Below are 17457 nucleotides of genomic sequence, written 5' to 3'. Positions count from 1 at the left end.
AGTTATTTACACATGAATGAAAATCATGCTCATACTCCATATAATTTCAGTTCATATTCAACCCAATGTTTATTAAGAACCTGATATGCAGCCGGGCGTAGTGGCACATGCCTGTAATCCTAGCGGAGGCTGAGAAAGGAGAATCACAAGTTCAAAGCCAGCCTCAGCAATGGCGAGGCACTAAGCAACTCAGTGAGGCCCTGTCTCTAAATAAAAGAAATGTGGGGATGTGGCTCAGTGGTCAAGGGCCCCTGAGTTCAATCCCCGGTACCAAAAAGGAAAAAAAAAAAAAAAAGAACTTGATATTCCAGGTGCTGTGGTGCACTCCTGTAATCCCAGTGACTCAGAAGGCTGAGACAGGATGATTGCAAGTTTGAGGCCAGCCTCAGAAACTTAATGATGCCCTAAGTAACTTAGCAAAACCCTGTCTCAAAATAAAAATTTAAAAGGGTTAGGGATGTAGCTCAGTGGCAAAGTGCCCCTGGGGTTAAATCCCACCATTAAAAAAAAAAAAAAAACTGATAATTTTTTTTAAAAAGCCTAATATATGTCATACAGTTTCACATGTTTATAACATTTATCAATAGAACCACCTTTTGAGGGAGGTATCATCAATGCCATTGACAAATGAAAAAGTGAGGCTCAGAGAGACTGAGTAGCTTATCCAAAGCTCCCTAGCTAGTTTAGTGCAGAAGCAAGGATTTGAATCCAGGCATTTGGAATCCAAGCCTAGAACTTCCGCCACTATACCACAGTGCCTCTCTGAGAGGGTAAAGGGAACCTCTGCCATACCACCAGGTCCTGAGCTGCTGCCTCCTAGACTCAGGCTGCACCCAACAAGTGAAGCCAGCCAGGAGGAAGGGGAGTAAGGGAAAAGGTCCTAGAAGTGATCTCCCCCCATGGGTTATGGAGAAATGTAGAGGGGAGGAGGCTACAATCCAACCTAGGACTTCCCCCTAGTGCTCCCTTTCAGTGCAAGGATGTGCCAGGTTAATAGGCCAGAAGGGCAAGGTATCCCTGCCCCAAAGGGAGACACTCAGGGGCTGTCAAGTTCAAGCCAGAAAAGAGGTACCTGGCGGTGACAATCTGAACCAGAGGAATGGGAAGGGAAGAAAAGATTACCACAACTTGGAGTGTTGTACTTCAGCAGCTGGAGAGCCAATGGAGGAGACTGGAGATACGTAAGTTGTCCCCAGTAGGCCTCAGTTATGTGCCTCTCAATCTAATACCTCTCACCTTGGCCATAAAAGCAGGCTTTCTACTGAGATACTGCCCCACTCAGTCTGTCTTCTCAGGCTTTTTCCAGGATTTGTGGGCTTCCAGGAAAATCTTAACCAGTGACAGGAGGATGGGCACGGCCATAGGGAGGAAGAGTGGGATGTAGATGGCAAATTTCTGATCATCAGGGAAATAAAGGAGGTGGAGGAGTGAAGGATCAAAAAAGGCACGCTCAGAAGATGTCACAGCTTCTTGACTGGCAACGAAGGCAGATGACAGGTGCCCAGAGGCCAACTCCTCTGCTGCCTTCTGGACTGCAGCTACAGCCTTGTATACCTAGGAAGGGGAGAAGATGGGGTTACCAATAAGTTCTGGCTTGGCGTACAGGGTGCTAGCTGGGCCTTGCTGTACCTTTCATCTACCAAGAAGGTTGCCTATAGCTCACCCAGGATACACGGAGGCCAGCCTAAAAAAGCTATGATTTATTTTCTGAGAATCAACTTGAAATCTTCCTTCATTCTTATCTAGACTCCTGGCATGTCCATCTAGAGGAAAACCTGGGGCATTTAAAGATGCATGCCCCACACACCTTGCCCAACTCTAGGCCACAGAATCCATCCCTTCCCCACTTACCTCAGATGCCACATCATCCTTAATGACAATGTTGCCAATCTTGCCAAGAAGCTGGGCCAGAGAGGTGAGAGTGGTGGTGGCTGTGGCCAAATTCTCCACTGACCGAGCCCAAAGCAGCCGATCGAGTTCCCAGGTCATTAGTCCTTCACTCTTAGGTCCTGAAAGCAGGCATTTTGGAGGTACCTGGGGCTGAGCAATCCCAAAAAGCAGACTGTAGGAACAACAAAGCAAGAGGTCAGAAGGTGGGAGACAATGACTAAAAAATCCTAGAAGATCTGTCCTAGGCTAGTGATTTTCAATTATCCTAGGAAGCTTAAGGGATGTGGAGGGTGAGCAGCATAGGGGTGTTCTATGGTTCTTGGTAAGAATGAAGCAATCCAGAGCCCCAAACCTGGGTTCAACCAGAGTGTTTCCATTTTTTACTGGTTTCTATAATGGACTTCCAAGATCTTGTTTGAAAAACATTCCACAGCTAAAATATTTCTGATAATATCAACTTGGTTTAATATTCCCTCTCTATTCTCTCTATGCACAAATGGGGACAGTGGGACTGAGTTAAGATATGATCCAGAATCACCTTTTTTTTTTTTTTGGTACTAGGGATTGAAACCCAGAGGTGCTTTACCCCTGAGCTATACTCCTAGTTCTTCTTATTTTATTTTTGAGACAGGGTCTTGATAAGTCTCTCAGATGCCTATAATCCCAGAGAGTTGGGAGGCTGAGACAGGAGGATCACAAGTTCAAAGCCAGCCTCAGCAACTTAGTAAGGGACTTAGCGCCTCATCGAGACCCTGTCCCTAAATAAATTTTTTTAAAAAGGGGGTGGGGTGGGGCTAGCGATGTGGTTCAATGGTTAAGCATCCCTGAGTTCAATTCCTGGTACCAAAAAAATAAATTAATTTAAAAAACTTCTGATCCTCCTGCCTCAGCCTCCCAAATAGCTTAGATTTCAAGCATCAACATTATGCCCAGCTACAGTTATTTTCTTAAACATTCCTAGTCACACCCCTAGTCACACATGACTTCCATAAGTCTGTTTTTCTGAAAACAGGTTTTATCAGCCACTAGTCCTCCTTAGAAGGATGACACAGTCCTTGGAAACATTTCTTGGTTTCCCTGGAGCTGTAGGCACAGCCAAAGTATCCCCAGCAAGTGAGATTTCATTTTACTCTGCAATACCTTTCTACAGCCAAAAAAACTATGGCCCCTCTTGGTAGACAGACCCCGAAGTGGATCAACTGGGACCTCACCGCAACTGAGACAGGAACACCTCCATCACTCGTACCATGTCCACCTCGACTCTTACTGGCAGCTCCGAGGAATTATAGGCTTTGGGGTCAACATTATACACCTGAAAGAGCGAGAATAAGGTTGCCACGACACACCAAACTGTGTACAGCTCTGCCCTTGGCACACTGGAGGCTATAAGAGAAAAGGAAGGCATATGCTCTGCTCTATGGAAGCTACAAACCCAGGGGAAAGTTAATATTTGAGTACCTACTATAGGAATTTTAAGTAACTTGCCTCAACTACCCTCCCAAAAGTCCTATAAGATAAAAAAATTTTATACCACTTTACAGTTCCAATTCGTGAGAAGCTCCCAGTCTAACAGGGGAGACAAGATTCCTAACTTTGCAAGACTCCTCCAGAGAGAGCCAAGACCTAAGATGAGCCCAGAATATAGTCCTAAGTGCAATCTGGTAAATACAAAAGGGTCACAGTACAGAAAATACCAACAGAAAAAAGAAACAGAAGGGCTGGCAGAGGAGGGGCATGAGCACACAGCACTCTCATGTCCTTGGTACCTGCCCCTCCCCAAAAGGGTGGGCCATAAAGGACCACAGAAAACCAAAGGAACACTTTCAGGGAACATCTGTCCATTCCTGAAACTTGGGCTCTGGGGTCTGCATAGTGCAACTATTACCATAATGCCACCCCAGCGGGGACTATGGAAGGCGTTGGTGGCCACTGGAGCCCCATCCTTGTCCTGAATATATAGGGGGGAGTGAGCAAGCTCAGGTACATAGAGTAGAAAGTTGAGCACAGGGTACAGGGAGGCAGCACTCGATCCTGTGGAAAAAGAAAACAAGAGTTAAGATACCAAAACACATTGAACCTAGAGCTTAGTTCTAGGTCAGCCTCTACCTTGATGGTCACTCACTATGGGACTCAGTTTCTCTGACTGGTAATCACTAAGACATTCTCCAGTCCTGGGTTTCTACGTAAAGGACCTCTGAACTCCTGAGACAGAACACAATCCTTAGCCCCAAAATGCCCCTGGAATCTCCTATTCTTGAGAAAGCCCCCCTTGATTGTCTAGACAGCTTTCTTGGTCACTGTCACAATGCACTTTGTTACTATAGCTAGTTTTACTCACAGTTATAAATGTGACCTGTGTCAGCTCCCTAATATCCTTCATTCACTAGCTATCCATACCAGGTTGAAGTTTAAATTCCTTAATGTGGTCATTTACAATCTGGTACCTGTCACCTTCATCTTTGGTCACTCATTCACATTCACCCACAATGAACTACTCCCTGAATATCTATCTATGCTCTCTTACTTTTCTATATCTAAGCTCAGAGTTCTCTTTTGCCTGAACTGCCCTTCCATTTCTGTACTCAGCAATATCACAAAGCAATCCCTCAGCCAGAGTTTGCTAAATGATAAAAGAACAAATGGACCACGGGCCTGTAATCCCAGCGGCTTGGGAGGCTGAGGCAGAAGGATCACAAGTTCAAAGTCAGCCTTAGCAACAGCAAGGCGCTAAGCAACTCAGTGAGACCCTGCCTCTAAATAAAATACAAATTAGGGATGGGGATGTGACTCAGTGGTTGAGTACTCATGAGTTCAATCCCAGTATTCAAAAAAAAAAAAGAATGAATGGAAGAGCAATTTGCTCAGGTCTCACATGCCGTGATCTACGCTGGCCTACCAGTGGTGCTTGAACTTCATAATTAATGATATAATTACTTTGGTCTGCTTGTATTACAGATCTTAGCCACACTTGTTCTTCCTAGGCTCCACCCACAAAATGAAAAACCATAATGCTAACTTCAAGGATCTTCCGCCTCAATCAGAACTGTCTATTCAAATTCTGCCTTCATGGACTTCTGCCTTTCCTAGATGTGTTACTGTATCTTACTCTAGATAGCTTTTAAGGAGGGAGACCCAACATATCCTTTTGTTAAAAGTGCTGGGAGTCATGATTAATAAGTGATTTTGGGTTAAAGAAAGAGATGTCAGCCAGGCACACTGGCACACACCTGAAATCCCAGCAGCTCAGGAAGCTGAGGCAGGACAATCACAAGTTCAAAGACAGCCTCAGCAACTTAGCGAGGCCCTATGCAACTTAGTGAAACCCTGTCTCAAAATTTAAAAAAAATTAAAAGGGCTGGGGATGTGGCTCAACAGTTGAGAACTCCTGAGTTAAATCTCCAGTATCAAAAAAAAAATAGATGGAGATGTCAAAGAGCATCATGGAAAAAGGAGACTAAATCTCCCTAGTTCCCCTCAAACCAACCCAACCTGGCAACCATCACTATATACAACCTGCCTCCAACCACAGGCTACGCCTTCAGGGTCTCTCCCTGGCCTGGCAGAAAGACCCTTGTCCTCAGGAGCTCACCTAGACGGGACTCCACTGGGTTTATGACATGGGGGAGGCTATTCATGGCCAAGTAGTAGCTGGATGAGGCTGGGTCAAAACGGGGGTTTACCCCCAACATCGCATAGTAAAGGATCTGTAGAACAAAGAAGGAAGAGATTATTTTTAAAAATTGATTTATGGCCTGGGTTAGGGATATAGCTGAGTTGGTAGAGTGCTTGCCTCATATGTACAAAGCCCTGGGTTCAATCCTTAGTACAAAAAAAAAAAAAAAATTGATTTGTGACCTCCTTTGTCCCAAAAAAGATTTGAGGTGTTCTAAAGAGATACAGTTAGGACAAGGCAAAACATAAGAGACAGCCAGGCATGACTGTGCATGCCTGTAATCCCAGAGACTTGGGAGTCTGCAGCAGGAAGATTGCCAAGTTCAAAGCCAGCCCCAGCAACTTAGCAGGGCCCTGTCTCAAAATAAAAAATAAAAAGGGATGGGGACATAGCTCAGTGGTAAAGTGCCCCTGGGTTCAATCTCCAGTACCAAAAAAAGAAAAAAAAGAAAGAAAGAAAGAGAGAGAGAGAGAGAGAGATCAGGGTTTAGAGAAAATAAGGCACAGGAAACAAATAACAAAGCCAAGAATAAAGCGGGGGAGAGTGGTACTGGTGATTGAACTCAGGGGCACTCGACCACTGAGCCACATCCCCGGTCCTATTTTGCCTGGCCAAGATGGGAGAATTGTTTATCCAGTCTTGGTAGTAGGAATGATTGTTTCTGAATAACTGCTTGATTTGATCTTGTAGACAATGAATTATTATTGTTCTTTATTTATTTGTTCAGGCTGCTAGGAAATCTTATAAAATGTATGGTTTTCAAAGCCCATATTCAGTATATTAAATTTTATCCTAGGTGCTGGGCATAGTGGTGTACCCCTGTGATCTCAGTGACTTGGGAGGATGAGGCAGAAGGATCACCAAGTTGAAGGCCAGAAAGCAAGGCCCAAAGCCACCTAGTGAGACCCTGTCTCAAAAGATAAAAAAGGGCTGGGAGGCCGGGCGCAGTGGCACATGCCTTTAATCTAGTGGCTCAGGAGGCTCAGACAGGAGAATCACAAGTTCAAAGCCAGCCTCAGCAATGGCGAGGCGCTAAGCAACTCAGTGAAACCCTGTCTCTAAATAAAACACAAAATAGGGCTGGGGATGTGGCTCAGCAGTTGAGTGCCCCTGAGTTCAATCCCCAGTAGGAAAAAAAAAAAAAAAAAATTCTCCCATCTTTTCCCAGCAAGAACATAGTATGATATAGAAAGCTACATTTTTTCCATCTTTATTGTTACTAGGTTTCCATAGTTCAGGAAGCTTTTTATTTTTTTAAATAAATTCCTTAAGAATGGCTGGCAGCATTAACATCTAGACACTCCCCTGAATAGAGTTCTAGAGGGAATCATAAAGAAATTGGTTGGTTAACATCAATGGAACCCTAAGCTGGACACCAAGGAGGCAAAATAAAGACACCAGAGGGGCTGGGGTTATAGCTCATGGTAGAGCATTTGTATAGCAAAGGTGAGGCACTGCGTTTGATTCTCAGCATCACTTATAAATAAATAAAAAAAGGTCCATCAACAATTAAAAATATTTGAAAAAAAAAAAGACACCAGAACCTTCCTTAAAGGGACAGGCAGACACACACACACTAACGCCTCAGTTCCTGTCCTTAGGGCACTGGCATGCATACACATACATGGAAATTGCCAGAGAATCAGCAAGCTTGAAGAGATGAAAGTACAGATGTATTTTGTAAACACTAAATATGTATGAACTTCAAAAGAAACTCAATTCACTCCCAGTCTCACCTGAGAATCCACAGAGAAGTTGCCAACAGCACTAAGGACATTCAGGAAGGGCTGCACATAGCGCCGGACAGCCCCTTCAATGTCCCAGTAGACGTCATGGGACTTGGGGTCTGGATTGAGTAAACTGAAGGTGATCTCATAGCCTACAGAAACAGGAGTCAGAAAATCAGAATTTCCTGTGGATAAAGGAGAAGGGACAGCCTATACCCCTGACTAAGCTGAACTTGTTTCTCCTTGAATGGGGCTAATTTTGGGGCTGGGGATGTGGCTCAAGCGGTAGCGCGCTCGCCTGGCATGCGTGCGGCCCGGGTTCGATCCTCAACACCACATACAAAACAAAGATGTTGTGTCCGCCGATAACTAAAAAATAAATATTAAAAAAAAAAGAATGGGGCTAATTTCCATCATGGAACCAAAGGGAGAGTAAGACCAAATAAGGAACACTGAGCGCTCTAAGAAAAAATTGAGACGAGAGAAAGAAAAGAATAATGAGTTTGCATGCAGATTTTCCTCCTCCACTAACTACATAATTCATTGCCTCTCCCTTCCTATGGTAAAGCCTGGTGCCCTACCCAAACTGGACTTGAGAGGACGTCTCTTATCAGAGCTCCACTTGTCCTCCGGGAGGTGGTCAGCCAGAGCAGCAGCAAGTACATCCTCAGTCAAGGACATGGCCTGGGCTACCTGGATTATGCGGCGGCCAATGATGTTAAAGGCTTCCCGGTGCATTATCCCCCGCACAACTGCTGTCCTCTCAGGCCCGATGTAGCTCATCATGTTCTGTGAGGGGTAAGAAAGGGACAGAATGCTCACGGATCAGTGAAGAAAGCAGAAAGATAGTCTGGCTCTGACTTAGAGAACCTGGCCTTTTGCTACTCCTCTCTCTGTAGTCATGGTGAGTTATCAACTAAGTTTTTCTGATCTGAGCCATACATATGTGTTCTCCTATATTTTTATTCCCTTGTCTTTCCCAATAGGCAGAAGTCCAGGCAGCATCCAAGTCCTAAGTGGCAAAAAAATAAAGAGAAAAAAATTTTTAAAAAAATCTTTAGCAGCTGGGGCTGGGGTTGTGACTCAGCAGTAGAGTGCTTGCCTAGCATGTGCAAGGCACTGGGTTTGATCCTCAGCACCACATATAAATAAATAAATAAAATAAAGTTATAGTATCCAACAACAACTAATATAAAAAAATCTTTAGGGAATGATAAAATGGTGAACTGGAAACTAAGAGATGGCATGCTGAACAGGAAAATAATAATTAAAAAACAACCGGAAAATTTGATTTATGCGAAGAGCACATGGCAAAGAAGCAAATGCAAGAATGTTCACGACAGCATTTTATCTAATAGTGAAAAACTGGAAATAATTCAAATAATTAAATAGTAGCAATAGAATAAATTATGTTTATGTTTATATAATGAAATACAGATACAAATGTATGAATTATCACAGATGAGTCTCCCAAACATGAATGCTGAACAAAATTAAAGTTGAAGCCAGGCGTGGTGGCACCATCTATAATCCCAGTGGCTCAGGAGGCTGAGGCAGGAGGATCACAAGTTCAAGACCAGCCTCAGCAATTTAGTGAAGCTCAAAGCAACTTGGTGAGACCCTGTCTCAAAATAAAAAATAAGGGGTTGGGTTTGTGTCTCAGAGGTAGAGCGCTCGCCTAGCATGCATGAGGTTCAATCCTCAGCACCACATAAAAATAAAATATTGTGTCTACCTATAACTAAAAAATAAGTTATTTAAAAAAAATAATAATAATAAAAAAAATAGGGGCTGGGGTTGTGGCTCAGTGGTAGAGTGTGTGCCTAGCACATGCAAGGCCTTGGGTTCGATCCTCAGCACCACATGATAATAAATAATAAATAAAATAAAGGTATTGTGTCCAACTACTATTAAAAATAATAAATAAATAAATAAATAAATAGGGCTAGGGATGTGGTTTAGCAGTTAAGTATCCCTGGGTTCAATCCCCAGTACCAAAAACAAAAAAAATTAAAGTTGCAAAAGAATTGTATTATACCATTTATATAAATTCAAAAATAGGTAAAATTAAATATATTGTTTATAGACATGTGATTGAACTCTAAAGAAAAGGAATAAGAGATGCATAAATATGAGCACCTGGGGCTGAAAGGAAACGGAGATCACAGGCTCCAACTATCCTGAAGTTCACAAACTGGGAGTGGGTTTATATAGTCTCATAAAAATTTTCTTTCATCTTTTTATAAGACTTAAATATTTCATTATAAATTCAAAAAGAAAATAGTTCCCTGCAGTTTTCTGCTTCTAACGTGAAAAGGTCAATCAATCACTTATATTACCATCACAACCTATTCAAACCAGATGATTCTTTTTGGTTGGTTTTGGGGTTTTGTTGTTTTGTTAGGTGCTAGGGATGCAATCTAGGGGCTTGCACATGCTATGAAAACTCTACCACTAAGCTACACCACCAACTCTCCAGTAAATTTTTTTAAAAATTCTTTTTAGGCTGGGCGTGGTGGCGCACACCTGTAATCCCAGTGGTTCGGGAGGCTGAGACAGAAGGATCATGAATTCAAAGCCAACCTCAGCAAAAAGTGAGGCACTAAGCAACCCAGTGAGACTCTGTCTCTAAATAAAATACAAAATAGGGCTGGGGATGTGGCTTAGTGGTTGAGTGCCCCTGAGTTCAATCCCCAGTATAACCCCCCACCACCCCCCCCAAAATTTCTTTCTTTCTTTTTTTTTAATTGTAGTTAGACACATTACCTTTACTTTATTTATTTTATTTTTATGTGGTACTGAGGTTGAACCCAAGACCTCGCATGTGCTAGGCACATGTACTCCTGAGCCACAACCCCAGCCCCCCCCCGCCGCAAAAAAATTAATTTTAATCTGATTTCTGTTATAATAACTGATTTCTGTTCATTTTACATTTTTATTTATTTTTTTTTATGTTTTTGGTACTGGGTATTGAACCCAGGGGCGCTTTACCACTGAACCACATCATCCCCATTCCTGTTTATTTTTTGACATAGGATCTTGATAGGTTGCTGAGAGTCTCCCTAAATTGCTGAAGCTGGCCTAACTCCTGACTTAGCCTCCCAAGTCCCTGGGATTACAGGTACATGTCACCATACCAGCTCAATTTCTGTCCATTTTATATGGCCATTAGCACTTAAACCACATATAATTCTTGGATTTAGAAAGACCTAAAGTTAATGAATAAATATTCATTGGTATTTTTTTTTCTTTTGGCAGTGCTAGGAATTAAGCCCAGGGCCTCATGCATGCTAAGCTACATTTCCAGCACCCTCAGTCAAGTCATTTTCATTTTTTGTGACAAGGTCCCTAAATTGCCCAGGCTGACATTGAACTCGCATCCCTCCTGCCTTAGCCTCTAGAGTAGCCAGGATTATATATAGGCATGAACTTCCACACCCAACTTTTTTTTTTTTTTGTACCAGGGACTGAACCCAGGGTTGCTTAACCACTGACCCACATCCCCAACCAACTTTTAATTTTTGAGACAGGGCCTTGCTAAAGTTGCTGAGACTGGCTTTCAATTTACGATCCTCCTGTCTCCCAAACTGCTGGGATTACAAGCATGGATTACCAAATCTGGCTCTTCTGGCATTCTTTTTTAAAAGATGAGGAAAGTTCTCTGTAGCAAACGGGAGATTAGACAACATTACTAGAAGAACATAACTAAGCTTGGCATAGTAGCACATGTCTGTAATCCTAGCAATTCAAGAAGCTGAGGCAGGAGGATCCAAGTTTGGGCCAGTAACTTAGAGACCCTATCTCAATCAATCAATCAATTAATTGGTCTGGGAGTGTAGCTCAAATGATAAAGTGCCCCTGGATTCAATGACCAGTAGAGAAACAAACAAACAAACAAAAAGGGATGACCTAAGAGAATGAGCTAAAGGGAAAAGGCCAGGCCTCAGCTGCTCTGCTTACCTACCTGGGGAAGAAGTAAGGAGTGTTCAGAGATCACAAACACAGTCAGGGAACCTTCTGATTGCTCCTTCTGCTCAGCTAACATGGCTTCTGCCTCTGGGGATGGAAGCAAGTGTTACACAACAAGCAATGCCATTCCAGCTTCCCCCAGCCCCAACAGAGTGCCTAGGCCACCTTCTATTCTCAGTCAGCTGAAATAGTACCAAGACACAATAGGTAAGCCAAGTCCAGGACTCTGGTCCTCATTAGGCCAGGCTAAAACTCAAGGTAATTCATTCCCTGCTTTCCCAAAGTGGCTTTCAAAGTAAGACAAATCAAAGAAATCATACATTTAACAAGACCAGAAGGAAACAAGAGGGCTTTTTGTCAAAATGGTGTGATTACCCCTTCCCCTACCTTTCACATTGTCCAATGACAGGGCCTCTTCCTCATGGTCCAAAGCCCTTCGATAGGCCTTCTGGAAACGACATTTGATTTTCATTTTGTCTAGAGGGAAAGGAAGCAGCATGATGAGGACAGGCATTACACCTTGCCCACTTTCCCAGACCTAATACTATCCAGCATCTGAGGACAGCAAGATGGTTGTTTGCAGAGAAACACCAAACACTAGGCAGCTATAGCCAACTCCAATTTTTTCTGCATGGATGAAAGTGAACACATGACACCCTGCTTCTCCCTTCTGCCCCAGCTCTTGCTGCTGCCTGTGCACACACTGCTCTTTCAGTCTGAAATATCTTCCCACTGGGGTGCCATTTCAATATTCATTAATATCTATAGGTGAAAGAAGAAAACCCACATGGTCATTCCAACCCTGGTCCCCAAATAATTAAATTCAATAAATGGCCCTGATAAAAATCAAAACATGTGCTTAATGACAAAACACTAAATGCAATTCCATTAAAGTTAGTAATAAAACAAAGATGCCTGCTATATTCATTATTCTCATTTTATCCAGCACTGTTCTTTCAGAAGTTGCTGACCAATGTATTCAGTGAAAAAAGAGAAAACTTATAAATATTTAAAAGGAAGAGCCAGGCATGGTGGTGGCATGACTATAATCCTAGCAACTAGGGAGGCTGAGGCAGGAAGACTGTAAGTGTGAGACCAGCCTGGGCAAACTTAGCCGCACCCTGTAGCAAAATTAAAAAAAAAAAAAAAAAAAAGTTTTAAAGGATTGGGGATGTAGCTCAGTGGCAGAACATTTGTCTGGTATGCATTAGGCCCTAGGTTCAGTCCCCAGTACAGGGGGAAAAATCTATTAGAACTAGTAACAGCAGGGCATGGTGGCACACACCTGTAATCCCAGCAATGAGGGAGGCTGAGGCAAGAGGATTGTAAAGTTCAAGACCAGCCTTAGCAACTTACTGAGACCCTGTCTCAAAATAAAAAAAATAAAAAGAACTGAGGATGTGGCTCAGTGATTAAGTACCCCTAGGTTCAATCCCCGGTACCAAAACAAACGAAGAAAAAAACAAAAACAAATAATAACAGTTCCGTAAGATGACTAGACACAAGAATATATAAGAATCAACAGCTGTATAAATACCAGCAAGATCCAATTAGAAAGTAAATCTTTTTTAAAAATAAAAATCCCAATTGTAATAACAATGAAAATTATTAATAATAACAATGAAAATACCCAGGAAATACCTAGATGGAAAGATAAAATGTTGTAAGACTGTCAATTCTCCCCAAATTAATCTATACATAAAGTAATCCCAAAGAGATTTCTTTGCCACCTGAAACTTGACAAACTGAACCTAAAATTTACTGGGAAAATTCTTCTTTATACAAGAATTCTAGGCAACATGCAGAATAAATGCTAGAAATGGGGAGAAAAACAACAACAACAACACCATTTGGCACCTGGTAATGAAATCAATTTCAGCAACAAATAGATGCTAAAATCATCAAGTATATGGGGAAGTCTAAAATACGGAGATTAAACTGACAATACCTGAACTCACTTACATACTTCTACATCATCCAAAATGGATAACCAGCCATTACATGTTTTATGACATAACACAACAGGAAGTATGTCATGTCACCTATAAAGTATCCTTGCCTAAAAAACTGAATCTGGCTCTAATTAAATTTCTAGATCGAACCACTAGTTTACAAGAAATAAGGATACTAGAAGAATAAATTACATAAAATTGTGGCAGTGATTTGCCAAATCCTGGATGAGATCTATTAAGCAAATACCTAATTTCCAATAAATCAATGGTATGAAAAGAAGTGTATGGGGGTGGGTTAGAGGGGAGCCAATACTAGTAAAGGGTATAAAAGAGACATAACCAAATGTAAGTATTGAGGCTGGGGATATGGCTCAGTGTTAGAGTGTTTGCCTAGTATGCATGAGGCCCTGGGTTGGATCCCCACAACCATGAAAAAAAGAAAACGTAAAAACCAAATACAGTGTGTTGATCCTGGTTAGAATAAACCAGATGTGAATGGATACCTTTGAGATAACTGGGGAAATCTGAATATAGACTTGAGAATTAGGTGATATTAAGGAATTATTGCTAATCTGGTTGGATAATGGTTTCTCTTTTCATCTGGAATAAAAGCCAACACTCTAACCATGATCTACGAGGCCCTGCACGATTTGGCCCCCTCTACTGCCCTGTTTGTTTGGTTTTTTTTTTGGGGGGAGGGCAGGTACCAGGGATTAAACTCAGTGGCACTACATTGAGCCACATCCCCAGTCCTTTTTTGTATTTTATTTAGAGACAGGGCCTCACTGTTGCTGAGGCTGGCTTTGAACTTGCCATCCTCCTGCCTCAGCCTCCTGAGCCGCTGGGATTACAGGCATGCACTCAGCTTGCCCTGGTTTTATTTCATTTCCTTTTTCTCTCCCTTCTTCACCTCAATCCAGTCACACTGAAATCTCAATGTTTCTGAAAGGTACCTCACCTGCTCCTACTTCAGGGACCTTAGACTTGCTTTTCCCCCTGCCAAGATGCTCTTTCCCCAGGTATGTGCATTGTTTATTCCCTCAACTCTACAATGAGGCCTTCCTTGGCCACTCCATCTAAAACTGTGATCACCTCCCATTCCCTAAGAACACCTCCCTTTCATCTTGTCGTGTTTTTTTCTTTTCTTTTTTTTTTTTTTTTTTGTAGTTGCAGACGGACTGAATGCCTTTATTTTATTTGTTATGTGGTGCTAAGGACTGAATGACTTATTTTATTTATTTATATGTGGTGCTGAGTGCCTCACATGTGCTAGGCAAGGGCTCTGCAACTGAGCCATAACCCCAACCCCTCTTCATTTTTCTCCTTCTTTATTAGGGATTGAACCCAGAGGTGCTCAATCATTGAACAACTGTCAGCCCTTTTTATTTTTTTTTATTTTGAGACAGGATCTCACTGTCATTGAGGTTGGCCTCAAACTTGCAATTATTCTGCCTCAGCCTCCCTAGTCACTGCAATTAGAGGCATATGCCACCAGGCCCAGCTTCTGCTGTTTTTCTTCTAACAACATTTAACATATTTTATTTATTTTTTTTTAATTGATATTTTCCTGTTTTGCTTTGGGCTCAGTCCCCAGTACCATACACACAAAAAATATGAGGGTTTTTTTGTTTTGTTTTTTTAATGTCCAAACCAAAGTTGAAGAGCTAGAAAGTAAATGGCACACAGGCACATCACAGTCCAGACATAACCTATCTCTCTCTAGTCATTCCATGTTTCACTTCATATACCAGTAAGGTAAAACTGCTGATAGGGAGCTGGGGTTGTGGCTCAGCGGTACAGTGCTCACCTAGCATGTGTGAGGCACTGGGTTCAATTTTCAGCACCACAAATAAATAAATAAAATCAAGGTCCACCAACAACTAAAAAAAAATTTTTAAATAAAAAATTTTTTAAAATCTGCTCATAGATCTCCAACATACTGATTTATCCTTCCATGGTTTTACACAGAAAAAGTATAATTTGTTGGTTAAAAGCTTAAAGAATCAGGCCTGGATTCAACCCTAATTCCACCTCTTACTAGCTGTGTGATCTTGAACAAGTTAAACTCTCTGTTTCTTCATTTATAAAATAGAGATTATAAATGTCAGAAAATGATTCAATGAAGCAACAAGTATAAAGTGTTTCACCTAGTTTCTGGCCCACAGTGAGAAATGAATAATATTACTTAACCTTATTACTGGCTCATGCTATTCTGGAATTTTCTCTCCCTGTCTCATTTAACCTGTATTCCTACATATCCTTTAAAAACATAACTTAAAAATTATATCACTCAAGGGCTGGGGTTGTGGCTCGGCAGTAGAGCAATTGCCTAGCATGTGCGAGACCCTGGGTGCGAGACCCTGGGTGCGAGGCCCTGGGTTCGATCCTCAGCACCCATAAAAAGAAATAAATAAGATAACGGTATTGTGTCCAACTACAACTAAAAAATAAATTTAAAAAACATTATATCACTCAAAACTTTCTCTTTCCTCCCAGTTAAATGCTTTTTCTAAAGGGAAATCCCTTTTCCTTGTATATTCTATAGTAATTTCTTTTACCTATGTGTTATTTCTCCCCTACCTGAGTATGAAATTTTTGAAGGCGTTATCAATTTCTTATTTATCTCCTAGTTCCTGGTAACTAAAAAGTTCATAATACACAGTAAAGTGTTTAACGTGGCTGGGTGCATGGTGTACTCCTGTAATCCCAGTGGCTCAGGAGGCTGAGACAAGAGGATCACGAGTTCAAAGCCAGCCTCAGCAACTTAGTGAGGCCCTAAACAATTCAGCAAGACTCTATCTCTAAATAAAATATAAAGAAAGGGCTAGGGATGTGGCTCTGTGTTTGAGAGCCCCTCGGTTAAAATAAAAAATGTTTAATGTACAACTGAACAGGACTTGTATATATATGCAATTTAATTTCAAACACTGTACTCCTTTCCATTACATCCCACTTCCTACCCTCTACTCTGATGGGCAATGACTGCTTCTGATTAGATAGCGTAACTTATGAATAAACTGCTGCCTTCAAGACAAACACTGAATTTGAGGTCAATTTTTTTTCAAACCAAACACACTTGTTCATTCAGCGATATCTTTTAATAGGTTATAGGACGCCCACACTGATCCCCCAGGAACTCACATTTCAGAGGGATCTCTCTCTCGTGCACAACAGTAAAGGGTAACTTCTCCTGGTCATCCAGGGGCACTGAATCCCGTGTATACACTACAGTGATGGGCACCATGAGCCGGAGCTGCAGGAAGAAGCATCAGGGACTTCGACTGAGTCTCCGCCTTGCCGGTGGGCTGTTCCCGGGTCTTCCCCCACCCAAGTCTCACCTGCAGGGCATTGAGCCCACTGATCTGGGAGTAAGGCAACGGAGCCCGGTACGTCTCCGTGGTCTTCCACCAGAGCGGTAGTCCCAACACGATGGCCACCGCGGCGAAGAAAAGGGCGGCGCGCTTGCCCCGAATCACCTCTGGAGGCACAGGGGGACAGACTGACGGGCGCGAAACGGGCTCGGCTACTAGCTCCACCGCTATCGCGGAGGAGCAGAGACAATCGGTCCTCAAGGGCCTCCCTCCGCCCGCGTTCGGAGATGCCAGTGCTAAGGGCCCTCGCCCGTCTGAAGGGACCCCGTCTGAAGCCACTCCCCAACCCACCCCCTGCAGTACTCTTGCATACTCCAGGACCCACCCCTGCATCCCTCCCTCGCAATCCTGAAGCCGCAGCCCCGTCTGAAGCCCATCGCACCTAGATCGGTGGCCGCGGCCCCAGAGGCCGCCATGCTCGCTTCCGGCTGCTCGGGCCGCGGAGGGGCGGAGCATCGTAAGCCTCCCCCAATCGGAAATCTCGCAACAAGGGGCGGGACCACCACGACGGCAATCACCGCCAATCGTTAGCGGCAGTACGACGCTCGCTGGGGAAAGCCGGCTGCGGGTGGGTGGAATCCGAGTGGAGCGGCGCTGGGCGTTTGAAAGGATATGCCCACGCCGAAGGGGCGGTGTGGGAGTGGTACACTGTTGAAGACAAATCTCCCTGCGCCTAGTAGAACACACTCTTAAGTCCCAAGGATTAATGGAGCCAACTCTGTTCGTTAAATACCAACTGGGCAGCAGGGCGCGGTGGTGCTCGCAGGTAATCCCAGCCTCTCAGGAGGCAGAGGCTAGGAGGATCGCCAAATTGAGGACAGTCTGGGCAATTTGGGGAGAACTTGTCTTTTAAAAAAAAAAAAAATTGTTTTTGT

The 17457-nt window shown here is 43.0% G+C and overlaps 1 protein-coding gene across 1 annotated transcript; it reads right to left on the bottom strand.

The window, feature by feature from the left end:
• Positions 1–44: 44 nt before the first annotated feature.
• On the bottom strand, positions 45–17021 carry Pigs (phosphatidylinositol glycan anchor biosynthesis class S). Its single transcript, XM_027924519.2, has 12 exons — positions 16965–17021; positions 16550–16689; positions 16353–16464; positions 11647–11736; positions 11255–11346; positions 7872–8079; positions 7300–7442; positions 5480–5594; positions 3776–3921; positions 3102–3202; positions 1852–2062; positions 45–1554 (listed from the first exon to the last, which is right to left on the bottom strand). Exons 1-12 carry the CDS (start codon positions 16996–16998, stop codon positions 1279–1281), a joined length of 1668 nt encoding a protein of 555 aa, XP_027780320.1. The 5' UTR covers positions 16999–17021; the 3' UTR covers positions 45–1278.
• Between the last annotated feature and the right edge of the window lie 436 nt (positions 17022–17457).

This window comes from Marmota flaviventris, chromosome 17 (genome assembly GCF_047511675.1).
Source record: "Marmota flaviventris isolate mMarFla1 chromosome 17, mMarFla1.hap1, whole genome shotgun sequence".
NCBI lineage: Eukaryota > Metazoa > Chordata > Mammalia > Rodentia > Sciuridae > Marmota > Marmota flaviventris.
This window is presented reverse-complemented; position numbering and strand designations above follow the sequence as displayed.